The 27,844-nt window shown below is 36.5% G+C and overlaps 1 protein-coding gene across 2 annotated transcripts; it reads left to right on the top strand.

Annotated features, from left to right (window-relative positions):
* The first annotated feature begins 124 nt into the window (after nt 1-124).
* On the top strand, nt 125-24,897 carry slc25a22a (solute carrier family 25 member 22a). 2 transcript variants are annotated; one of them, XM_065277493.1, is made up of 12 exons: nt 125-254; nt 6,418-6,473; nt 13,174-13,274; nt 13,392-13,517; nt 15,069-15,124; nt 15,333-15,423; nt 16,085-16,142; nt 17,870-17,930; nt 19,835-19,982; nt 20,217-20,371; nt 21,130-21,205; nt 21,302-24,897. In XM_065277493.1, exons 3-12 carry the CDS (start codon nt 13,255-13,257, stop codon nt 21,453-21,455), a joined length of 945 nt encoding a protein of 314 aa, XP_065133565.1. In that variant the 5' UTR covers nt 125-254; nt 6,418-6,473; nt 13,174-13,254; the 3' UTR covers nt 21,456-24,897. The 2 variants fall into 2 exon arrangements, with proteins under 2 accessions (XP_065133565.1, XP_065133564.1); XM_065277492.1 differs by having other exon boundaries at nt 13,171-13,274.
* Nucleotides 24,898-27,844: the final 2,947 nt, after the last annotated feature.

Below are 27,844 nucleotides of genomic sequence, written 5' to 3'. Positions count from 1 at the left end.
CATGAGCTCACCTTCGTTTTGACAGTAGCGCGCAGTTACGGAAATGCGCCAGCAGGGGGCGACACAAACGCTCTCCTCCCTGCTCCTCCCGTACGTGTCGCTCCCTCCCTCCCTCCCTCCCTCCCTCTCCTCCGCAGACACACGAACGGGAGTAACACCGGCAGTTTGAACTATTGTCACGCTGTCACCGGAGGAGCAACGTCACATGAAGCCGAAATAAACCTCTATAACGGGAAAAAAATCTGCGGAGTCCGGTATGTAGTTCACGTTATGATTTATCACGCGCACCATCATCTGTAGAGATTATGCATATTCGTAGCGTCGCGTAAACGCTCCAAATAGAAAAATGATATTCGAATTGAACAGTTTCTGTATGAAACATGCGGTACGTGAGGAAAATAAGCAAAAATAATTGGACTGTATTGAATGTAATGCAGTGGATCGTTTCCCGTTATGTGGAAAGACATGATTTACCATCGCTGCGTGACGCAAGAAGGCGTCTAAAACGCAAAGGGTCACTGGGATCGTACGCGAAAGACGCGCACGCCACAAAACTTGAACGTAAAGGTTAAAATCAACCGCTTTGTGGATGCTTGTTGTAACATTTATGTTTGCTTTGTGGGTTTTGCATCGTATTGTGCGCGTGTAAAACTGGCAGCTTCATATATGCTTAAAAAAAGAGAGCGTTTGACGCGACGCGTCGCTTGCAGCGTTTATTATAGCAAGTTTGGGTCGCTAGCGTACAGTGTGTTCCTCGCTCAAACATCTGTTTTTCATTATAAAACGGCGCGCGCTTCGTTCACCGATTTGCGTATTTTTGGTGTGTTTGCATTTGACCCCCGCGGGATTAACAGATCCTTGTACGCGTATCTGCCGTGAGAGGAGGCTTTAACACCCACTGTAGGCTACTGTTTAAGTAGGTACGGATCTAGATGCGAGGATGCAGAGGACAACATCAGGTCGCAGTGGCGTGCGCGTTCTCGTTGCGTCGTGCGCGCCCTCATAGAGATTCTCATAGAATAGGATTCACTTCACACTGCAGATGAATTATGTCACGAGAGAGCATCAGGGACCTCTTGTACAGATTTCCTCACTGCTGATGTGTTTATCTGTATGTTTTGGGAGATTTTCTTCACGTGATTCAATTATTAATCTACTATGGCCTTGGATTACAGAACACCGGCCCTTACAAACAAATACTAAATGGCCTACTATTAGCTTTTATTTTGTGTGAATATTATAATATGGATTTTTTTAGTGCCAATGCCCATACCGATTTTTGTTTCATCAGCCTTAGTTGATGACCGATACAGGCTGCCGATTTTCTTAAGCCGATATTTGGAGCCGACACTGCTTTTGCTCACTCAATTTACATCATAAAAATGACACGATGATGCCAAATGTTACAAGTCTCAATTTAAAAAAGTAACATTTATTAAACTTAAAAAAAAACTATACAAATAGTAAAAACAGGTGAGGGTGCAGCCTATGGAACCATGAACTGCACTCTCCACAATGACGAGGAACTATCAGCAAAGGATATTGATTTCTAGCACTTTACTACTACAAATATATATACGGTATAGATGAGAAATAAAAACCCGCTTTGTCCAGCTATGATCAGCTGTTAGGCCGAGTTTTCGATGTTGTCATATAAAGATTGGTTGTTTTTAGTCACATGACCTGTAATCGCTTGCGGCTTCCATCACTCTGTCTGTAAATAATGCCGAAAAAAATCGGCGAACACAGCAGCCACATATCGGCTGATGCCGATACACATAAAACTATCTGCATTATGCATTATTTTTTGATAAACGCACACCTGACCTGTCAAATGTCTTAAAATAACCACCAGAGTTGGGGTAACAGTGGTATAAGCAGAATAATTGACTCCGGTCCTTTGAATTATATAAGGAAAAATTGACGATGGGCCGTTGAATTATAAGAAAATAATGCACACCCAAGGTGGTAATGCGGCACGAGGCGAAGCGGAGGTGTGCATTATTTTTTAATGATTCAAAGGACCATTTATTCTGCATATACCACGGTTACCGAAAACATTGCTCTGGTGCCTATTTTTAAGACATTTGATAAGTTAGGTGTGCAGTTAACAGAAAAATAATCAACACCCATGGAGCATTTCTCAGCCAATCAGAATAAGGCATACCAGAAATTATTTGGACGTCCGATTATCGTTGAAAATACGTCCCTCCGTCACATCCCGTCATGGTTGAAAAATAGTTCCAAAACGAAAATCCAACTGACGTCTTTGACATCATCTGACCGTGAATCACATGTCTTTTCTGCACGGTCTGTGCACGTTTAAAAATGTCCTCTTCTGGACGTTAATACATAAAACCTGTGAATAAAAATTTGAATACACGCAACCTTAGACAAATATAGACATATAAAAATGTATACAAGCGTATATAAATGCATTTTAGGACACGTTGTGCATTTGTGCCGTCCAGGCGTGACTAATTTTGGACACGGAGACGACGTTGATTTCGGACCAATTACAACATTTGTGCCGTCCTGCGGCGCCCCCTTTTGGCCAGGGAGATGACGTTGCCGTCTGACCTATGTTTGCTGGGATTCATCAGACCCGTGGTATATCTGAAAATAATGCACACTCTGCTTTACATCAAGCCGCATGACCACCTTGGGTGTGCATTATTTTCTAATAATTCACCGGCCCGTCGTCATTTATTCTTACTTAGCAGTTTTACAGATTTTACAAATAAATGAGTAAATGTTGAACTTCACATAAACTAAGATGAATAAATGCTATAGAAATATTGTTCATTGATAGTTCATGTTAGCTCATGCATTAACAAATACAACCTTATTGTAAAATGTTACTGACAAATCTTTTAAAATATGCTTTTCTTGTCTCTGGTCTTCAGACTGAGTTTAATAATTCCTAACAGGACAAAGGTGAAAGATAATGCCTGACAGATAACAGTCATCTTGTACTGTAGGTCAGTTAAATAAGACAAATCTTATACTTAAAATAATAGTTAAATTTAATATTTTACTAATACAGATATTAATCACAGGCTTGACTGGTTGGTTTTATAAGGATTTTGACCACTTTTTGCTGATCAAGCTGCTTGTGCTGGCCAGCTGTGGCTGCAAGACATTTCAACAAGGATGTTGTATGAATTTTTGAAATAATTAATTTCACTAAAGTCCTGTGAGAGTACACCGGTTAACTAATTAACCAGAACACATCAAGAGCTTGTTAAGCTGATCTTGCTGATATTTATCTTACTCGTCTCATTTAATACCGAGTAAATGTCTCTGTGCTTTACTGTAAATCTCTCAGTCATTACTGTAAACCCATTGACTGCTGAAGACTTTCTGTCTCTCCGTCTGTCTTTATGGTATCGGCCTTGGACTTTGTGAAATCCTTATTGATCAATTACTAATCTGAACCGTTTCTCTCAATGACACAGATGTGCAGCGTATACTCATTCATTTTCACGCATGTAAAGATTAAAGAGTTGAAGGGAGATTACAATTAGGATTAAATCTGGAAGTACAGATAAATTCTTTTGGGTTTGAAGCACCATACTACATCACACACCGAAACGGCAGGTTTGCAGAGAAATAAGAGACTAAAGAAGAGAAGATGAAGCAATACTGCATATGTTAAGGACCACTAGTTTAAAACTGTTGCCCAATTAAGCTGAAACCTTGTGGACCAACAACAGCTTGACTACCATGTAACAAAACCACCTTAACCACAAAAATCCAAGAAAAATACTCTCTCTGTCTCTCTCTCTCACCTTTGACCAAACCCCACCCTTCACTCTCTGACCCTGAAAACAGATCTTTGTACAGTACCAACACCACATGTGTTTAACATATGAAGATTAATGCATCTCTGTGTTGCTCTAGATCGATCAAACCATTTATGGACTAAACACTATACTGTTCAAGTGTTATCTGGTAACTCAACACAAAAATTAAAGGGTCCATATAAAACAAAATCCACCTTTAAAAAGTTGTTTGGACATAAATGTGTGTTGGCAGTGTGTGAACACAACCACCCTACAATAAAAAAATCCTTTTAAATAACCATTTAGCCAAAGCAGTCTAAAGAAATGCTGTTTTGATTCTCTTAGCAATGTGATGTCACACTGATAAAGCCCCGCCCACGGACAGTTCTGTATTACCAGTTTCTGCCCTTAGCAAGTTACGTGGTCCACTGTTTTCACAAAATCAAATCTATTTGAACTAAAAGTGCTTACTTTCTCTATTTTTAAGGGAGTGCAACTAATCTGCATTTAAAGGTACACACACGAAAAAAAGTGCGTGTTTGCTCGCACCCAAATAAGGGTGTTTTGGGCATGCTTTAATAAATTATATTTGGGGTATTTTGAGCTGAAACTTCACAGACAGATTCTGGGCACACCTGAGACTTAGTTTACATCTTGTGAAAATGGTCATATATGTGACCTTTAATGTATTAATCATATAAATGTAATGTAATGTGTTCTTAAATCAATCAGTGACTTTTATTTATATTACATTGATCTAAACTAAGAGCTGACATGGTTTTGTTTTAAAAAGTATTTCTAAATGTTTTTTTTTTTAAGTCAAAGAAGTTCATCATATACAGTCAGGCGAAGAAGAATTTCTACCTATGGCCCGGCACAAATATAGACAAACGTGTGCAGACTCTCTCCATCTCTCTCTTTCAATTCCATTTTTTAATTTAACCCATTAACTGAGCGGGACACCTGAGTTTACTTCAATATTTTGCATTTAAATTTAATCTATCACGAAAAAACTTGACGTTAGAAGGGTCTAAGAATGTGGTTTTCATATTTTAAAACATTTTTGCAGTAGTAATAATTCAGCAACAGTAATTTATTAATTTGTGACAAGAGTATACAGCAAACCATTGACACCTAGTGGACATTGTTGGTAAAACCAGTTAAGGTCTAATGCTGCATTCACACCAGCCACGGTAAAGGCGTCAAGTGCGAGTGATTTCAATGTTAAGTCAATGTGTTGACGCGTGTCTGGAGGTCTTGTGGCGCGAATGAGGTGTTTAGCGCGGCACGGTAGACGCGATTTCACCTCATTCGCGCATCTAGTTCGCGCACATGGGGCGAATTGAGCATCTGGTGTGAAAACTGTGCTTTTTGTGCATTTTCCATCTGAACTTTGGCGGATTTTCGCACCGCGTTAACCAAATTAGGAGCCTAATTTTATATCACCTTTACACCCCCCACTCAAAAAGGGACGAACCAGTTAAGGGTTTAAGGTACTTTATTGACATTATTGCTTACAATATTTCCAAAGCATTAAACAATAAACAAGACATATACAATAACACAATAACAACAACTAACGCTAAGACAGAATTAAAATAAGGTCTCTCTCTCTCTCTCTCTCTCTCTGTTCTAACCAGCTGTGTCTGTTCTCAGGTTGACTTCACCTACTTTCTCTCCTCCTCCCTCTTCATCTTTTCCTCCTCTGTGCGCCTCCTCTTCCTCACACCAGCTGTCGCTCATTAGTTCGCTCTTCCCTCTCCTTCATTCTCTTTCTCTCTCTGTTGTTAACCTTTACATTTTAATAAGTGCAATTTTTATTGGCCCCTCTTTGTAATCAGATTTGTAATCAGGTTGCTGAATATGGTAATACCATGTTTTTGGATAGTATGTCATTTTCATAATTTACATTAAACTAACATGGCATTACCATCTGAAACCATGATTGTACCGTTGTACCGCTGTGTGTTTGTATGATTAATATCTTACTATTCAGTGGGTCAGTAGTTGTGTGCATAAAGATATTAATGTTTTACATACATTAGTCATTACTGAACACATTTTCTAAGATCTTGGACAACGCTGCAGTGTGTTTTTAATATCTTCTGTAACTGATGCTGAAATATTTGGCACCCATTAAAAGGATTTTTTAATCTCGGGTCTGTTTCCATGGCAACAATCTCAGTGGTCTCTGTTGTATAGCGATATATTCTGAAAGATGAAATGCTTTGGAAGGAGTTGATACTGTATGTATAGTACGCACACTGATATGCATGGATTAAACAACAATTTTAATTACACTGAACTCTTTTTATTAGTTTTTTGCATATAAATAATAACTTGATAAATGTAGTTTCACTATCTTAACTAGTAACGCACACTAATTCATTATGGTGGTTTTGTGAATAGTTTGTCATGTTGTAGTGGTCCATAAAACTTCAAAGGTTTCAGTGAGGGTCAGAGGTCGGCAGCTATTCATTATCTGATTCAAAGTCACACACATAGCCCTGGTGCATGCTGGGTAATGGTTCAAGGTTTGCTTTAGTAAAACCGCTCATTCATTCACTGATTCTCGTCAATGGGTTTTCTGCCTTTTAACTTTAAAGCGACTCATTTGTTTTTCTCTTTCCAGGTGTGACGATCATTTAAACTGCTTGTACCTGCTGGCTGGAGAACATTTCATATCTGGTAGGATACGTTATATCTGTTTTTTATTTATTTTAGTTCCCCGTAGTCAATGATTTTATTACTTAATACTCATCTTTGATTATCATATTAGCAAATGTAAAAGTTTTTCCTGTGACAATAGTTTCTTCATGCTTTAAAAACAGTCTTAATGTAACACTGCACCCTTGCCTCATTTAGTATACGCATAGGTCTGTGAATATGCAAATTAGTCCCCGCCTCTACCCAAGAGTTCAGGGCATATTTATGAATATACAAATTAGTCCCGCCTCTACTTAATTACACAGTTCGGAAAATAGATTTGAATATGTAAATTAGTCCCCACCTCCACTCTTTCGCATGACCTTTGACCATAGATATATCTGTAAATAGATGCTACATTTAACAGTTTCTGACACATAACGGCTAAGTTCGGTTTCACATAATATATACGTGAACTGTGCTTTTGCAGCCTTACATTTCTTTTCTACAGCTGATGTTAACAGGTTAAAGCATTTATTGCAGTTCCAGTCGTTTCAGTACCAAGTCTATGAAAATACTCAGCAATTTGTCTTAAAGCATATTAAAAACACCACAAAAACTTCAGGTTTCCCGTGGGTCATGGAATATCATGGAATTTTAAAAAGTCTATTCCAGACATTGAAAGTCAGGGAATTTTATATATATATTTTTTTTTGACCAAGTCATGAAATCTCATACATTTTGTTTGTTATTAGTTGTAATCTGCTTGTTAAGTTGTGACATAAGGAATGCCGTTTCCAGGTCCAAGCCTTCACTGATTATAAGTGAAACTACAATTTAAACAGCCGTTTATTGGCAGCGTTGGGGGGTAACGCATTACAAGTAACGTGCATTACGTAATAATATAAATTTTCTGAAGTAACGAGTAAAGTAACGCATTACTTCATAAATGTACGCAGTAATATTTGAGTTACTTTTTAAAAAAAATAATGCGAGTTACTTTTCAGTTTAATTAATTCGAAAAAAATAATTAATAAAAAAAATAATGTACTGAATTCAACTGAATGTAGTCACGTTTGAGGAAAACAGAGATGACAGGCCATTTCCTCAACACTGTTTATTTGCATTGTTTATTCAATTTGCGCATTTAATTAGACATATGTCATGGAAATTCAGCTTTTTAGTAAGGGAAAAGTCTGGGAATTTGACATTCTGCTTGAAAGTACATTAAAGGTGCAGTGTGTAAATTGTAGTGGCATCTAGTGGTGAGGTTGCAAATTGCAACCATCAACTCAGTTTGCAGCTCACCCTTCGCTTTTAAAATGCATAGAGAAGCTACGGTAGCCGCCACAGGACAAACATATCACCGCTGAAGATAACTTAGTAAAAAAGTTTGCTTGTTAGGAGCTTCTGTAAAAAAACATGGCGGCACAAAATGGCGACTTCCATATAAGGGGACCCTCTGTGTATGTAGATAAAAACGTCTCATTCTAAGGTAATAAAAACATAACGGTTCATTATGAAACGTCTTAATATAGTTATGTATATTATTTTGCATTTTTGTCAAGAGATCCTTCTAAAAATTACACACTGCACCTTTAAGAGAGTTTGACAGTCAGACAGACAGATTTCTTGTCACGATACACAGCAAGATTAATTTAGAAATGCTCAGACTGCTGTGTGGTGGTCGATCACAAGTTCAACCACAAGTACCACAAACCTAATGTTCCTCTATAGACTGAAACTGAAAGAGGAATGTTTATGAGGATCTCTCACAGGAAGATTTTATTGCTCAGAAGTTGCTTACAAGACTTTAAGGAATTCTGGTTGTCTTTAATTAAAGATTCATGGTCAGATGTTTCTGTTTACAGTACAAATAGACACAAATAAGACAAGTGTTGACATGTAGTAAGAGTAATGTGGATATCATAGCTTAGATATTTAATGGCTAATGATCATGTGACCCTAGACCTGAGTCATAAGGGTCACTTTTTAAAATTAAGGTTTATACATCACATGAAAGCTGAATAAATGAGATTTTAAATTGATGTATGGTTAGAATAGGACAATTGTCATGATCCCATCTTCATGTCACAGTTTTTTAGCTTTTTGTGACAGGCCCATGTGTTTTGTGTGAAAGCATGTGGCGTTGGTTTGTGTTTAATCGGGCCATGTGCTTTCCTTGTCTCATCTCCGGACTCCGCCCCCTCGTCTCTTTGTAAATTATCCTTTTATGTTTCATTCATGTCACTTGTTACCCTCTTGGTTTGCTCCCTTATTTAATGCCCTTATGTTTGCTGTCCGGTGCTGGTTCGTATTGATGCAATCCCGTGTCTATGTGAATTCTGTGAAAAGGTTAAAGTAGTCAAGAAATGACATCACTATGTATTTATTTTCTAACTACTTCAATGAAACATTCGAACAAAGTCGTTTGTGTCAACACATAAAAACATACAAATAAAAAGTTGTTTTTGTGAAGGCATAGCTGATTTACAGTTACAAGTTAGTAATGTTTGTGGTCACAGTTTCAATCGCGGAAACTTTGTTCGGTTCTTTTTGAGTCTGACGTGCAATTTCGGCTGTGCGTCCTGCGTCCTATGCCCAAAACTAAAGTTTGATTCAGTTCGATTTGTGAACCGGCTCGACCGGTTACTTCCTGAGATTCTTCCTTGAACGATTCGTTCAAGAACCTAACATCACTAGTCTTTTGTCAAGTTTAGTGTTTTGGTTTATCTTGCCTGTCACGGTTGTTACTTTGTTTTACACCATTGTGGGTCTTTGTTTTGTATCCCTTTATCCCCCAAATAAACCTTGTTGTGTACACCTAAGCCTGCATCTGGGTCCCGTCTCTCTCTCCTTTGGAGATCATGACAACAATATTTGACCGAGATACAACTATTTGGAATTTGATGGTGCAAAAACACACCTTTAACTCATTCCCAGCCAGCGTTTAAAAAAAAAATTGCCAGCCAGTGCCAGCATTTTTTTTTTCACAAAAGTTAAATCCCTTCCAGAAAATGTTCTTCTTTAAATATATAAACATACAATATATCAAATTAAAGAAAAGACCCTCTGCTTTCAAACAAACAACAAAAAAAATGTTTCGTCCCACATTCATTTTTTCTCTTTTATCACATCTCAAATATTGGTAGGTTTCTTCAAAAGTACCTAATTTTGATCAAAAAGCTGAGATAATTCCATTTTTGTGAAGGACTTTCGATAGAGATCAAATATAGAGTGATTATCAAAACATACACAGAGTTTAAACTGTTTGAACTGAGGGGTTGCTTACGGGTTTTATAAGTTGGGTAACAGCGCCCACCTGGTGGATAATAGCGGAAATATGGATTGCTGTAAAAATCGTCATTGGCAGGGAAGCATTTTCTTTTAATATGGATTGAGTTAACTCGTCAACGGCATGGAAAAAGTTAAAGTCGTCCAGATGAAGTCTTTAGCAACATATATTACTAATGATAAATAATTTTTTGACAATTTTTTGGTAGGAAATATATCTTTATGTAACATAATGTTTACTTAATATCTTATGATTTAAAAAAAGTGCGTCATTTTGACCCATACGATGTACAGTGACTTATGACTTTTGTGGTCCAGGGTCACATATTTTAATAAATTCAGATCTTTCAATTGCAGATCAAGAAATATCATGTGTTATAAGACTTCAGCTGAAATCTCCATTTAATCTCACAGATGTCTTGGAGGATTAGTTGAGATCTAATTTCTGAAACCTTCCACAAAAAGTCATTGAGTAAATAAATAAACATGGCTTAAAGTGCATTAGATCTCTGTCTTGGAGAAAGGGTTGAGAAATTAAAGGGAGCGTCGTAATGATTTTCTGTCTTATGGGTTGGTGGGTTTACAGTTTTCTTTTATGGCTGTGGCTTGACCTCATCCGTGTCTTACAGAGATCTTTGTGTAAGACTCTTAATGGTTGTGATTTAGTGTTAACTGATAGCAGCTTCATTTTGTCAGACAAAACAGGCCTGATATTTACACAGTTCGAGAAGCAAATTGTAATGGAAAATCAGCAGGATAGAAGAGAATAACAAAAATATTAAAGCTTCATGCTGGTTTAGTTCAACTGGTGGAACACCATAACCATCTTGCTGTAGCTATTGCTGGTTGACTGAGGATGTTACTGGTTATGAAATGTCCCCCGGTGGTGTTTTAATATGCTTTAAGACAAACCATGTGCAAATTCGTCATTTAATAGCACTTTTGAGTATTTTCTCCATAAATTTAGAAACCACGATTTGAAATCGCCTCAGTTTCCTACGTCAAAACATACAACAAATCCGTCCACACTAAAAAAATGTACTGCAAACGCGCTACTATCAGCTAAGTGTCTGGAACTGCCAAATGTAGCATCTATGTACATATATATCTATGCTCCGAGCTGGTTTGTTTGTGTAGAGGCGGGGATTCATTTGCATATTCATGGTCTGCGTATACTAAATGAGGAAAGAGTGTAGAGTTACATTTAAGCTATTTTAAAGCATGAAAAAACCTTTTCATTTGCTGTTTTGATGCTAAAAGGTAAGTTTTATGCATGGTATAAAAAAAATAATCGACTAATAGGGGATTTTAAATATACTGCTGTGCAGCCCAAAACAATTGAATTAAATAAAGTTTGAGATAAGGAGGTCATCCTATAAAAATACTGAGATTAAGTTCACGACTCCAAATGTACTGGCGGTTGTAGAGTCTGTTCCTCAAGGTTACAAGGTATCTTTTTGTTATCTTGAAAATACTAGAAAAAGCAGAAGCATGTTACAAAAACGACCATAACTTAAATATATGTGTTGTTGTGTCAGCACGGAGTAATTCAAATAAGAGCATTTATGTTTTATTCATATTCTACAAACTTTTTAAGATCAAAAATGTGTGAATTGTCAAGCTCAGGTGCTTAATATCACACTCACAGGAGTCTCTTTCAGTTTACTGTGTTTTGTTGACATGGCATAAATTGTCACTTATATTATACTTTTAGCCTCGTTTAATGAACAGGAGTCCAGAGAAAGACGAAAAATACCTTTCAAAAATTTACAAACACTTACTGTGCACTTCATTATTGAATTGTTTTTATTTATTTGTAAAAAATAACATTAACCTCCTCCCCTTCTCGAAATGACTCCTCTTCCAGAAGGGCGTGAGACTCGTTTTTGCGCAGGAAAAGATCACAGTGATTAGCAATTAGCAACATGGCCCAACTTCCAACGATTCATCAACGTAACAAGTCCCACCCTAAATTTTTCCCATTTCAGAAGCCGTTCACACGGAAATACGACTCACAATACAGGAAAGAAGACAATCAGTACTTCTGTTTCTTGGTCCGTGTAAAATAATTTTAGAGAATAGTTTATAAATGTTAGAAATGTTTTGCTGAAACATGAATTATGTAATGTGAATTGTGGAGTTACACCGTTAAACAGTTGTTCCACATTTCTAAGTGGAGGATTATTTGGGCGGGGCTAAAACGGTGGCTCGATGATGCACTGGAGCCACCGAGCATTGCCCCGCCCCTTACACAATCTCAAGCATTAATTTAGGTTGTTGCGTTATTTGAGAGACATCTGCAGCTTTTCCGCAAGTGGGCGTGGTTTAAGCGCAAACAGCAGACACACTCTCAGCGTTTTCCAAGATTTTGATAACTTATTTTTTGTGGCATTTATTTTTATCATTCAAATTTGGCTAGGAGGATAATTACACATTTTCTGTGGTGTCACAAACTGAAAACACACACTACACAGACTATAAAGGGATAGTTCTGTGTGCTTTACCATCAAAATATCTTTTTTTTGTTCATCAGAAAAAAGAAATTCATACAGGTTTAAAACAACATGAGGATGAAAAAATGATGACATAAGGAAACTTTTTTAATCGTATGAAACGTTTCAGTCAAGTCAGTGTTTCTAAACGTTTGAACATGACTGTAAATGTGGAAACACAGCAGAGATTTGTAGTCAGCAGAAATCACAGGAACAGGAAACGTGTCAGTGGAGGGCTGATGGAGAGATGGGCGGGGCTAAAGCCAGAGAGAAAGAGAGAGAGCTGATTGGCTGAATGGAGGGGAGGAGAGAGAGAGAGAGAGAGAGAGACTGTTACTGTCTTCAGGTCATTTCAAATTCCACATGCGAAAAACACATACAGACAATCTGTCTCTTATTATACCCCAAAACACATTCAGACCCCCCCCTTTCTCTCTCTCTCTCTCTCTCTCTCTCTCTCTCTCTCTCTCTCTCTCTCTCTCTCTCTCTCTCTCTCTCTCTCTCTCTCTCTCTCTCTCTCTCTCTCTCTCTCTCTCTCTCTCTCTCTCTCTCTCTCTCCCCTCTCTCCTCTCTCTCTCTCTCTCTCTCTCTCTCTCTCTCTCTCTCTCTCAGTGTGTTTACAATAAAACTCAATTACTGTAGATTTGGGGCCAGTTTACCTCGTATTGAATGTCTGTTTTACTCAGAAATGCAGATAATAAAATGTATCGCGGTTAAATACAATTGACTTCAGTTCTGCAGAAGGATCTTGAGTAAATGTGTTTGTACAGTTCATGTAAATGTGCTGTATGAGGTGTGAATCAGTAGGTGTGATCCTAAGGATCTATTTTAAACCTTGAGTCAAATAAACAGATATGGGAGATCCAGCATGAAGAATTTCTAGAGACAAATATGAAGATCTCGCACCTTCTGATCCCAACTCTCTCATTCTCTTTCTGTGTATGTTTGTGTAGCAGAGGCGGGTGAAGATCCCAAATCCAAGTCTGGGAGAAATCAACACACAAGCACACACTGAAGAACTTCAGGGATTCAGATAAATGGCTGACAAACAAATCAGGTTCATTTGTTAAAATCACATTGATTTTAATTGCTTGTTGACTCGCGTTACACTATAAACTGTTATTGGCTATTTAATGTCTTAATGCTTCTCATCACCTCTCATTCTCCGATTCAGTTTGCCTGCCAAGCTAATAAACGGAGGCGTGGCGGGACTGATCGGCGTTACCTGCGTGTTTCCCATCGATCTGGCCAAGACTCGACTTCAGAACCAGCAGAATGGATCACGACTATATACCAGCATGTGAGTGTAAACACAGATCTGTTTAAATTAGGGATGCCACCGAAAATTCCTGTGCTTGATACGATACAAAATGTCTGTGCCGGTTAGGGGTTGGACAAGCAATTCAAACGACTAAAATGGTTGTGAATTGCAAAGGCGGTATTTTATAATTTTGATACAATGCAAACATTTTGTGCCGATACGCATAAAAAATTCCTGTACATATACCAATACAAAATTTCTTTGTCAAAACAGATTCTTTGCTGGTGCCCATACAGAAGTGCGCTGATACAACACAAAATGTTTGTGCCGATATGGATACAAAATTTCTGTTCATATACCAATACAAAATTTCTTTGTCAATATCAATTTCTTTGCTGGTACTGATACAAAATTGTGCTGATACGGCACTAGATATTTGTGCCGATATTGATACCAAATTCCTGTCCATATACTGCAACAAAAAAATCTTTGTCAATATTGATTTCTTTGCTGGTACTGATACAAAATTGTGCTGATACGGCACTAGATATTTGTGCCGATATCGATACCAAATTCCTGTCCATATACTGCAACAAAAAAACCTTTGTCAATATTGATTTCTTTGCTGGTACCGGCACAAAATTGTGCCGATACCGATACAAATATTTCTTTGCATTTACCGATTAAAAATTCCAGTTCATATACCGATAAAATATTTCTTTGTCGATACAGATTCTTTGCTGGTGCCAATACAGAAGTACGCTGATACAACAAAAAAAAAAATTTGCCGATATGGATACAAAATTCCTGTTCATATACCAATACAAAATTTCTTTGTCAATACCAATTTCTTTGCTGATACTGATACAAAATTGTGCTGATACGACACTAAATATTTGTGCCGATACCGATACCAAATTCCTGTCCATATACTGCAACAAAAATTCTTTGTCAATACCGATTTCTTTGCTGGTACTGTTACAAAATTGTGCCGATACGGATACAAAATTCCTGTGGATATACCGATATATCGTTTCTTTGTCGATACAGATTCTTTGCTGGTACCGCAACAAAATTTGTGCCAATACTGATACAAAAAATTCCTTTCCATATGCCGATACAAAATTCCTGTTTATATAACAATACAAAATTTCTTTGTCAATACCGATTTCTTTGCTGGTAGCGTTAAAAAATTGTGCCGATACAAAATTCCTGTGCATAATACTGATACAAAATGTATTTGTCGATACAGATTGTTTGCTGGTACCGATACAAAAGTGCAAAAATGTTGTGGATACAAAATTTCTGTTCATATACCGATACAAAATTGTCAATACCGATTTCTTTGCTGGTACGGATACAAAATTGTGCTGATACGACACAAAATTCCTGCGCAGATACCGATATAAAAGTCAATTTTTGCCCCTTTTTATTGCCAGGATTTATTCTCGCCTGAATGTCGGCTGTTTTTGAACAATCAACCAACGTGCGATAGTATTTGCCAACACCGATTATTGGCCGATATATCGTTGCATCCCAAATGTTTAAATCATATTGCAAATTAAGTTGATATGTGTTTGTGTGTCGCAGGTCAGACTGCCTTATTAAGACCATTCGGTCGGAGGGATATTTTGGAATGTACAGAGGTAAGTGCATAGATTTTAGAGAAGAAATTATTTGTAAATGACGCAAGCATGCCTCATGTACCACAACTCATTAAGCCTATGTTAGAGCACACGTTTAACAATAGGCCATTTTATTTTTTAAAAAGAAAATCTAAAGCTGCTTGCAAATTAGCATGAATACATCATAAGTTTTGTAAGTTTGATAATTCATATTTCGTTTCTTTCTCAGGTGCTGCGGTGAATTTAACCCTCGTCACTCCGGAAAAAGCCATCAAGCTGGCGGCGAATGATTTCTTCAGATTTCACCTCTCTAAGGACGGGTGAGTGACATGCAAACAGTCGTATTACGAGCATGAATCAGTATAAACATGATGAGTCATTTATTCAGGCGATGCTGACACATCATCTTGTTGGTTTCATTCCCGTTCACAGACACACACGCTTCATATTTACCACTTCTGTGTGAAATATGTCGGGTTACAGTAACATTCTGGTTAAAGGTGTAACCATTAAAATATACAGTACCATGATGTTATGGTGGCTAATATCATAATGGTAATTACATTGAAAGTACCTTAATTTAAGTAACATGGTATCAAGTATTATTTTGACAGTCCTAACATGGTATCTTAAGGATTGTACCACAAAAATATGCTATTTTTTAAGGGATATTTCAAAATGCCTTACCACGGTACAGCCACATACCTACACTGTCAATCATCTCATTCAATTCAGCACATGGTACTGTATTACATTGCGTTACACGACAGTCATTAATATTAAATAGGAGCTCGTGCACAAAGACAATACCCACAATGCCCTGCTCGGATGTCTCCAAGATTCCCCGACCACCTGCGTCTCCATGACGACCGAACCCAGTGAATTATTGACCACGGCTGCCCAGTCATAGTGTGAATTATTAACCGCCCTCAGTGTTTGTGTTTGTGATCATGAGAAACCGAGCTGTCGTTCTCTCTTTAGACAGAAACTCACTCTGCTGCGAGAGATGCTGGCCGGTTGTGGCGCGGGTACGTGTCAGGTCAGTATATACGTCAAACTTTGTATATTTTTTCCTTTGAAGGCCACAAGTGTACTTTACCCAAATACACAAGTGTAGGTGACGCACAATGACCTGCGTACCTTGACACATTTCAAAACACGACGACGCATGAAATCACTGTGATTGTGTATTTAGCGTGCACAGTACACAGTAGACTATGTATATGCGCGCACACACACACACTACTGGAATAGATCTGATATTTGAGCATCCATTATTAGCTTTTATTTATTGTCATCACTATTATTTCCTTCACTTATGCACACGCACAAATGTAGACTTGAATACACACACAGACAGATAATTGTCTTTAATGGCCTGGGAGACAAAACAGAAATGCATTAACCGTACAAACACACACAGCCATTAAACATTCACATTATACACACCTGAATACATCCGCCATAAACACATTCGGAAATGTTTTTAAAGATCAACCCGGTTGTGACTTTAAAAATACAGTTACTGAATAATTTCTGGTTTATTTCTATAACAGCTATTTTATTGTAGTGCCAAAAATAAAATAAAAAATAAAGCATTGTTTTCTTTAAATCATTTATTTTAGCAAAGCAATACAGTTTATTAACCAGCTTTATGAACTGAAATATTTCATGCAATGCAAAAAAATTATTTTCAAGAAAGTATAGTATGGTATTTTTGTCTTGTTTTCAGTAAAAATTCTTAAATGAAGATGCTTTTTCTTGATGAGCAAACGACCCAAGAAAATAAGTCTAGTTTTTAGACCAAAATATCAAATTTAAGTGGTTTTGTGCATAAAACAAGTAAAAAAAATCTGCCAATGGGGTAAACAAATTTTTTTTGAATTTAGTGTTTTTCTTGAATTTTTTTGCTTACCCCATTGGCAGATTTTTTTTGCTTGTTTTATGCCCAAAATCACTTAAATTGGATATTTTTTGTCTAAAAACTAGACTTATTTTCTTAAGTCATTTTGCTCATCAATACATCTTAATTTAAGAATTTTTAGATATTTTTACTGAAAACAAGACAAAAATACTAAGATTTTTTTTTCTTAAAAATAATTTTTTGCAGTGAATGTTATAAATGATTTACTGCACTGCAAAAAATGACTTTCTTACTTAGTATTTCTGTCTTGTTTTCAGTAAAATATCTAAAAATCTTTAAATTAAGATGTATTTTCTTGATGAGCAAAATGACCTAGAAAAAAGTCTAGTTTTTAGACAAAAAAAACCCTTTAAGTAAATTAGTGCTTAAAACAAGCAAAACAATCTACCAATGGAATAAGATTTTTTTTCTAAAAATAAGTTTACTTTTTAATTCAAGATTTTTTTTCTTATTCCATTGGCAGATTTTTTTTGCAAATTCACTTAAATTATATATTTTTTGTCTAAAAACTAGACTTATTTTCTTAGGTCATGTTGCTCATCAATCATCATCTTAATTCAAGAATTTTTAGATATTTTTACTGAAAACAAGACAAAAATACTAGGTAAGCAAGTCATTTTTTGCAGTGTACAGCTAGACGAAGGATAAAACCAGCATGTAATGATCTAAGAGGTTTTTTTTAAAACCAGTTTAACCAGTTAAAACCACAACTCAGTCAGATTGAAGTCTAACAGCAGCTGTAAGGGTCAAAACTTTGATGTATGAGTTAATCACGTGCGTGGCCCTTTAAATCTGCTTGTACGTTTCCTAAATCTTGCCCGTTTCCTTATTTTGCATTGTAGGTCATTGTTACAACGCCAATGGAGATGCTGAAGATTCAGCTGCAAGATGCTGGAAGGATTGGTAAGAATCTAGACCAGGGTTACCCCCAAACTGGTTCGCGAGGGAATTGGAGGATGTTCATTGGTTGATGAAAAACATCTAATTAATTACTAACAAATAAATCACAAGATGCAAATCAATTATTTTAAAATAAAATACTAAAAAATTATTTTAAATATTTATTTATTTATTTTAAAATAATTCTAAAAGATACATTTTATTTGTTTAATCTGCATGTCATGTGACCATTACACATCCCCAAAAATTACCAGATAAAGGTACACTGTAAGAAATAATATGCTGGATTTACTTAAAAATATAGTGCATAATTTTTGCATCCATAATTGCATAAATTGCTTAAAATTCAATGTAATATTTACTTATGCAAAAATGATGAACTATGATGCAAAAAATTAAAGGCTGGATTTACTTAAAAATATTATTTTTAAAAATATTATTTTTAAGTAAATTCAGCCTTTAATTGTAAATTCAGCCGTAAATTTTTTTTCAGTATAATAATAAAATACTACTGATATAAAAACGTAAAATGAATAAAAATAAATAAAGTTAAATATACAAATGTGCTATTAAATTATTGAAATATTTACTTAAAACCTCAGGGGGTACTTCAAGTAAATAATGTATGTAAAGGTCTGACAAAAAAGTTTGAAAACCCTGATCTAGACATTTCTGAAGAGGAAGAAAATGATAAGCGTGTCATTGTTAAACATCGCCCCCTTGTGGCCACACTGATGCTTTCACTATAATTCAGTTCAATTTATTTCTATAGCACATTTAAAAAAGGCCACAGGCCAACAAAAGGACCGCACTGATATAAAAAGCAGATAAATACACAATAAAAACATAGGAGAGTGAAGCACAAAAGTCTATTAATAATATCTTTTAAGAAAAATCAAAACAATAATAGTCAATCTAATAAAAGGCAGCTCGGAAAAGATGTGTTTTGAGACACGATTTGAACTCCAACAAGGAGGAATCCGATCTAATATAAAGTGGGAGCCTATTCCATACAGTTGGACCTCGATTTCCACCTGTTTTTAGACGGGTACAGGGAATTTTAAGGAGTTTTGATTCCAATCTGAGACTTCTGGAAGGAAAGTATGTAGGAGATCAGACAGATAGGAGTGTGCCAGGTTATTTAGAGATTTATACACCAGTGGGAGCTTTTTAAACTCAATCCTAAAAGTTATAGGAAGCCAACAAAGGGATTTAAGAAAAAAAGTGACATGGTCAAATTTCCTCTTTCCCGTCAGAAATCAAGCCGCAGCATTTTGAGCGATCTGTATACGAGCCGTTTGGGATTGTGGAATGCCGAAATATTCATTTTTATTTAAAGAGGACATTTTACACGACTTTTGTAGGATGTCAAATAAATCATTTGTGTCCCCAGAGTACATATCTGAAGTTTTAGCTCAAAATATCATATAGATGATAAATAATTATAAAATGTTAAAATTGCCACTTTGTAGTTGTGAGCAAAAACGTGCCATGTTTGGGTGTGTCATTTAACATGCAAATGAGCTGATCTCTGCACTAAGTGTCAGTGCCGTGGTTGGATAGTGCAGTTTAAGGGGCGGAATTATCCCCTTATGACATCACAAGGGGAGCCAAATTTCAATGACCTATTTTTTCACGTGCTTGCAGAGAATGGTTTACCAAACTAAGTTACTGGGTTGATCTTTTCCACATTTTCTAGGTTGATAGAAGCACTGGGGACCCAAATATAGCAGTTAAACATGAAAAAAGTCAGATTTACATGATATGTCCCCTTTAAATTATTTTTTATGTGAAAAAAGTCACAGAATGACATCACATAAAATGATTGTTTTTAAACATGAGTGAACACAAGCGATTATGTAATTCTCACAGCATTGATGTTGTTTTTGTAATGTGATTGCGTGTAGCGGCTCAGAGGAAGCTCATGCCTCAGGCTGTGACCCCTGGCGGTCCCGTCGAGTTGAAGTCCCAAACTGCTATGCAACTCACCCGAGATTTACTGAAGGAAAAAGGCATCGCCGGTCTCTACAAAGGCCTGGGAGCCACACTGCTCAGGTATGGAAACACAGTTAAAGTGATTTTGCCTGAAACCAAAATACATAAATCCTACTAATCATCTTAAATCAAAGAAAGAACAACAGGTTGATAAGATTTGTACACAAGCCTTTAAACCAAAACATTGACCCTAAACCTAATCTTACAATCTGATTGGATATTAGAAATGTTAGGACCAACAATGGTGAAATCACTGAACTTTGACTGATTAAAAGCTTGCCTCTCTTTTTTCAGGGACGTCCCGTTTTCCATGATTTATTTTCCTTTATTTGCCAATCTGAATAATTTGGGGAAAAAAGAAGTTGATGGACCCGCCCCTTTCTACGTATCTTTCATATCCGGCTGCATCGCAGGAAGCACGGCTGCGGTCGCCGTCAACCCTGTAGATGGTAAATCTGTGCATTTGCTTTTTTATTAACACACCGTTCCAAAACTCTTAATAGGCCATTTTACTCACCCTAAAGCCATCCTAGGTATATATGACTTTTTTCTTTAGCCAAACACATCTCGGATTATTTTTTAAAATATTTTGGCTCTTCCTAGCGTTATAATGGCATTGAATAGAGGCCATTGTTGGCAAATGTTAAAGGGACACTTCACTTTTTTTTAAAATAGGCTAATTTTCCAGCTCTCCTAGAGTTAAACATTTGATTTTTACCGTTTTGTAATCCATTCAGCTGATCTCCGGGTCTGGCGCTAGCACTTTTAGCATAGCTTAGCACAATCTATTGAATCTGATTAGACCATTAGAATCACGCTAAAAAAATAACCAAAGAGTTTTGATATTTTTCTTATTTAAAACTTGACTCTTCTGTAGTTACATCGTGTACTAAGACAGACAGAAAATTAAAAGTTGTGATTTTCTAGGCAGATATGGCTATGAACTATACTCTCATTCTGGCATAATAATCAGGATTTTGCTGCCGCAACATGGCTGCAGCAGGCGTAGTGATATTACGCACTGCCCGAAAATATTCCCCTGCTATTGAAAGTAACTTGATTATTACACCAGAATCTTAAAAAAAAAAAAAAGTGGAGTGTCCCTTTAACAATCCCAGAATGCACTGTGTTCCATTCCACCATGCATTTAATTTAATGATGCATTTAATACATTTTATTTAAACATATATCTGTATGTTTGTTTCAGTGATAAAGACCAGGTTACAATCACTAACTCGAGGTAGTCAAGAGGACACTTACAGCGGGGTGATGGACTGTATCAGGTGATAAGCGATGACCTCATGACTTTCACCCTAGCTTGTGTAAGATATAATAATGTATTTCTGGTTGTATTCATTCTTTTTTCCATCTGATCACAGTAAGATATTACGCAACGAAGGTCCCACCGCTTTCCTGAAGGGGGCGTACTGTCGCGCTCTCGTCATAGCTCCTCTGTTTGGCATCGCGCAGGTGGTTTACTTCTTGGGTGTGGGAGAATTGGTCCTGAGTTATCTGCCCAAACGAAACAACTAACCAATCATCTCCCCGAGACCCATCATGCATCGCAGCAGTCAGATCTTTCCCCCGCCCTTTTCCTTGCCCGTGTGTGTGACCGCAGGATCAAAACGTAACGTGGACCACTTTAAGCGATTTTAATTGTTTTATTGTTGTGGCGATGTGTATTTTTATCTGAATGTGGTGAGATTGTGTTCGCCAAGCTGCCTGTTTCGTATCCGCCGATCTCGCGCTGAGACAAAGTGACTTTGATCGTAGATATATAAAATAATTTTACGATCTTTTAATCAAACGAAAAGTCGAGCCATCGTCCGATCACTGGGGCTTTATGTCACAACGTTTAACATTTAAATGATTGACGATCATGATGAAATATCAACCTGCCGTGAAAGCGTTTTTAATTTGGTGTAACCGGAGGGCATGTCATGTTCTCTGGGAAGTTGATTAGTTTGCCCGTGTATTAGCTTGTTGTGTTTGTTATCCAACACTGAATGCCATTCCTCTGGGCTAGGAACAACCTTGAGGTGAAAGTTTCAGATATCCTATGACTAAGGTCAGAACTATGTTCATCTGTATTTCTAGGGCGAATTTCAATCGGAAGTGACCGTCCCTATGCCCTATTTCCTTCGAAGATCAAAGCTCTTGATGTTTAAACTGTGCAGGAAGTTGCGCAATTGCCGTTAAAAATACATTTGGTGAATAGAGCAATGAAAACAACGGCATTTTCTTTTTATCTGGAGCGACGGTTTATGAGGCATCCCCTTGCCGAAGTTCCCCTTCAAGGGCACAAAAATGCAGTTTGGAATTCGCCTTCTGTCTGTATGCAGTCTGGGTCGACTGTTAGTTCCCCTTCGCATGAAAGGTTAATTGGATTAATTTCATGAAAACGCAGAGCAAAATGGTGTCAGTAAATGTGAAATGTGAATTCGATTTGAAAGCATCTCTCAAACGAAATCTCCGTTCACACCAGCCGCGATAGAGGCGTCAAGCGCGAGTGATTTCAATGTTAAGTCAATGTAAAGACGCATTCAACGCATGTAAATTTCTGCACGTCTGGACGTCTCCCGAATAAAGCATTTAGCGCAGCGCGGATGAGTCGTTTAGCACGGTGCGTAGATGCAATTACGCCTCATTTGCATGTCTAGTTCGCGCGAATTAAGCGTTGCTGTGGGAAACGCTCGAGTTGAAAACTTTGAACTTTATCGTAAAAACGTGCATTTAGCGCGGTGCGATAGACGCGATTACGCCTCATTTGCACGTCTAGTTTACGCGAATTGAGCGTTGGCGCTTGGATACGCGCGAGATGAAAAATTTGAACTTTGGTGGAAAAAACGCCGCGTTAACCAGTCAGGAGCTTGCTCTAGTAGTGACGTGATTACAGGAAGGGAGCGGAGTCGCAGAAGCCCCTCCCATTATGCGAATTTCCGCATGAATGTCTCGATGACTAGAATTTCATGCGTGGCTTTCACTCGCAAATGAAGCGAGTACACTCAAAATGTTCATGTAGATGCGAATTTGACACCTCAAACGCGTCTGGTGTGAACCCACAGTAAGTGGAAAACCCTTCCAACGCGGAGCTAAAGAATAGTGTTTCGTTCACTGTTTTTGTTCAGACAGGCAGCAAAAATTTATTTATTTTTATTATTTGTCTTAATTACTTTAATGAACAGCAAAAAATGCATTAAACACGATTTCCGACTTTTACAAACGCAAAGTATAGTGAATCACATTTGTAGGTGATCAGAAATTTTTGGAAATGTGTCGAAATAATTGGATTCGAGGTCATTATTGTGCACTTAAAACGTTATGTGATGTATTTAGCAATGTTTGCTATGCGGCAAATCGCTAAGAATCACCTAATTAATATTCATAAGCAAACTCAGATCATTCCTATACCCCTCCTCTAACCCTGCCCACAGGCCATTATTTATTCCTTAAGATCTAATATTATTCTAATGTGAAAACTATTGCAATGCTTAATGCAGATATGGGATGGCTCTTAGCCCGTTATTATAAAGAATAGCTACATTATCTCAAAACAAGATTCACAAAAGCCAAAGTGAAGTGTATTGATTGTAAGGAGTTGGACATGAATATTAATGCATTGGCTGTTTTCATTATTTTACTAAGTTGTTTTTAAGCTCGAATTAAGTAATCATTCCAAATTTGCGAAAAGCTGAAAAGCACACGCTAATAAAGTGATGTCCCAGACTTTAAAGTGAAGTTATATTTATTGCTAATCCTTCTCATATAGATGTATACACACGGATATAGTATATCTCACTATATATTTGTATAGAAAGTTTTATTAGTGTCTAATCGTGCGTGTGATCATTGTTGATTACTGTAATGTACATATTCAGATTATATGTGATTATTTTGTCTGTTTTTTTTGTTTGTTTTGTATGTGATGGCTTATTTGCACACCCCACATCGTTTGCCGGCCCCGTTCCTTTTACGGTTTACATTTTTACATTTTGGTCGCCGAAAGAATGCACTACCAAATGAATCGAACAAAACCCGTTTACTTTCGTCTTTTTTTGTGGCATCATCGCACATGCGTTTGGTTCGATCCTTACATGTTTAAACAGGCCTATTGTGGGAACCCTCTTACATTATGTGCTTTCACAACAGCCCACATCGGTTACAGTGAGATAAGGTTGCCTATGTGTGTTGTAAAGAGAGCTATTGGCTCAGACTCACAAATTTGTCTCGCATTGTGAGTCTGTTTTATACTGCCGAATGCTTCCTGACCAAATCCCAACTTATAATACCTCTATACCATGAGCTTAACCTTTTCTTTCCCTACAATTCCTGGCATTAGTAAAGTAACTCAGTGTAATATTGGCCATGTTATGCACTGTATGCACTACAAAACATAGAGAGATGATGATCGCATTTATGTGTCACATTATGTTTAGCACTGGATTTGCATAATAAACCAGTTTAAAACCAGTTAAAGCAGATATGTAGTGACACCTGTATCGCCACGGAGTTCACAACAGTCAGTAGCTATATTTCCATCCAAAGTTACGTATTAAACTTATGCGCAAAATTGGAATATCGTATAAAACATTTAGCAAATAAAACATCATTTTTACTGCACTAAATATCATTAACTCTTTCCCTGCCATTCACGAGTTATCTCGTCAATTAAAAGAAAACGCTTCCCTGCCAATTATGAGTTTTTACAACAATCCATATTTCCGCTATTATCCACTAGAAGGCGCCCTTACCCAACTTATAAAACACTTAAGCATCCACTGATCAAAAAACAGTAAAACTCTGTGTATGTTTTGAGGATCGTTCTAAATCTGATCTCTAATAAAAGTCCTATAAAAAAACGCAATTATTTCAGATTTTTGTTCACAATTTGGTATTTTTTAAGAAACTTACCCATATTTGATAGGTGAATAAAAGAGAACTAATGAAGATAGGATGAATATTAATATATGTTTACTAGGGGTGTAACGGTTCGTGTATTCGAACCGGACCGTTTCGGTTCAGGGCTTTCGGCACGGTGCGCACGTGCACCGAAAGTATTTTGTGTGCGCCTGTGCGGAACATAATACGTGCGTTTCCGCACGAACATATTAAGTGGCGGAAGTCTCCGCGTTCAGCGCAAGTCTTCTGTCAAACATATAACATAATTCGGCCCGCAGAAAGATTTTTATTTACTTAGTTGTATATCCGTTTGATTATTGATGTAAACGTTTACGTGTCGTATCTAAAAGCGCATGTTAAACGCGTGTCAACGCGCTGCTTTGTTCTTTCAAAAGTGCGTGAGAGGATGCACGTCTTTCGTTGCTACGCATTCATGAGACGCGCTTTCTGTGACAGCAAGAATAAGGAATGCGTGATCAGATTTTTCATCTGCACCTCACGTCAATCATATCATTGTCACAATGCGATCAGCTGGTCGGGACAGAGAAGAGCTGTAACCCGGGCTTACTCAGCTGTTACTCAGCTGCGGAGGGGTTCGTAAGTAAAGTCACAGCTTACATTGATGACACAAGCAAAGATTAGGAGAAACGTGCAAAAGATCAAAGATGGCTATGTATGCAGCTCACTAATCTCAAAATGAGTGTATAATAAGTATATCATCATGTTGCTTGCTATGCAGTTACACATAGAGCAGTAATATTATTTTTATACAGAGATGGTACATAGCCAATTCAATTCTGTGAGTTAAACAATCCAAAATAAATCAAAACAGAAAATTTTTAGTGGCAAAAATGTAGGCTAATAGTTCATAAATGTATTCAGGAATTGAATTTGTTAGTTCAAGGTTTTAGTAGAAAAAGTTTAAGAGAAGGTTAAGATAAGAGTTACCTTCTGTTATAAAATAATGTAAAAAAGAACTTTGCAGTAGTATTTTATTTATTATTTTTTCATTTTATATATATTTTATACTTTAATAAAGTGTTTAAAAAAGTGTAAACAAATTGTAAAAAAAAGTTTAAAGTAATAAACAACCTGCAGTTTAATGTTTGCATTTCTCCCTTACTGTACCGAAAATGAACCGAACCGTGGCTTCAAAACCGGGGTTCGCACCGAACCGTGATTTTTGCGTACCGTAACACCCCTAATGTTTACAGAAGAAAATTCTGGACGGCATTAAACTTTTGCGAAAATCACAAAAAATGCTGGCGCTGACTGGCAACTTCTTTTAAAAACGCTGGCGGGAAAAGAATTAAGAAAAACATGCAAAGCCTTCTGGAAGATAATTTTACCAAACTACTTAGACAACAGACTTTGTATTTTCATTTCAAAACGTCCTAAACCGCATTTCAGATGCAATGAGATTGGTCCACTGGTTAGTCCGGTTTAGTGCCGTCAAACAAAAATTAATTGCATACAAAATAAAAGTTTGTGTAATTATAATATGTGTGTGTGTCCTGTCTGTGAGCATTATGTATATATAAATACCCACACATACATGTATACATTTAAGAAAATTTGTATTTATATATATATATTTTTATTTATATATATATAATATAAAATATATAAATAGTGCTGGGCAATGATTAATCGTGATTAATCGCATGCAAAATAAAATTAATTTTTTGCATAAGATATGAGTGTGTGCTGTGCATAATTATTATGTATATATAAATACACACACATACATGTATTTATTTAAGAAACATTTACATGTGTATATATATTTATTTATTTTATCAATTATTTATATATATATATATATATATATATATATATATATATATATATATATATATATATATATATATATAAATAAAAAAAGTTCTAAAATGGATATATGTATGTGTTTAAATATACATAATTATTACACACAGCACAGACACACATATATTATGCAAAAATTCACTTTTATTTTGTATGCGATTAATCGCGATTAATCTTTGCCCAGCACTAATACAAAAATATAAATAAATATATATAAATATATAAATAAAAAGTTCTAAAATGGATATATGTATGTGTTTAAATATACATAATTATTACACACAGCACAGACACACATATATTATGCAAAAATGCACTTTTATTTTGTATGTGATTAATCGCGATTAATCTTTGCCCAGCACTAATACAAAAATATAAATAAATATATATACACATGTAAATGTTTCTTAAATACATACACGAATACGTGTGTATTTACATAATTCTTACACACAGTACACACACATATATTATGCAAACACAAACTTTTATTTTGTATGCGATTAATTGCGATTAATCGTTTGACAGCCCTAGTCCATCCATCACAATTATTCAACACTCATTTTTCAAATTAATTTGCCTCTTTTTTAATGCGATATCTAAAAAAATGGATGGAAACATAGCTAGCGTATCTTACAAGATTTTCTTACAGGAGAAAGCCATTATAATGTGCTTTAATTCCAAACAATCAGGGTTTTCGGTATTTGCACCCCCCCTCCCCAAGGTTAAGACCGGTGCTGCGTCTTTGATTTTCTAATGTGGCTATCGTCTGCAGTTAAATATGAGAATAACTAACTAATGATCATTAACTGGAGGTTCAGAAGATTACATGGTGCTGTTTTACAAGTGAACATCTCTAGTGAAGATTCATCATGACTAAAATGCTCTTATTTATTTATGAAGGTCATACGTCGGACTTTACAAGATCGTACTTGACATAAACCGTCTGACTGCTTACCTCACATATCGATGTTTAAATGACATTTATATGAAATGTGGCGTTAGATCGGAGCTTCATGCCAAATTCGAAAGATCCAATGACTTTCCGACCCTAATGGCCTATTTTGCCTTGTTTTTATTTCATCAGCTGTTTGTGTTGATGTTTTATCCTGAACATTCCCAATGCTGAAATGTCTTGAGATAATGTTTGCATTACTGTGATGATTATTGTCTGTAATTTTTTGTGTTATGTGATG

The sequence above is a fragment of the Paramisgurnus dabryanus genome, chromosome 23, assembly GCF_030506205.2.
Source record: "Paramisgurnus dabryanus chromosome 23, PD_genome_1.1, whole genome shotgun sequence".
Classification (NCBI taxonomy): domain Eukaryota; kingdom Metazoa; phylum Chordata; class Actinopteri; order Cypriniformes; family Cobitidae; genus Paramisgurnus; species Paramisgurnus dabryanus.
The sequence above is the reverse complement of the archived record's forward strand: the minus strand, read 5'-3'. Positions and strand labels throughout refer to the sequence as shown.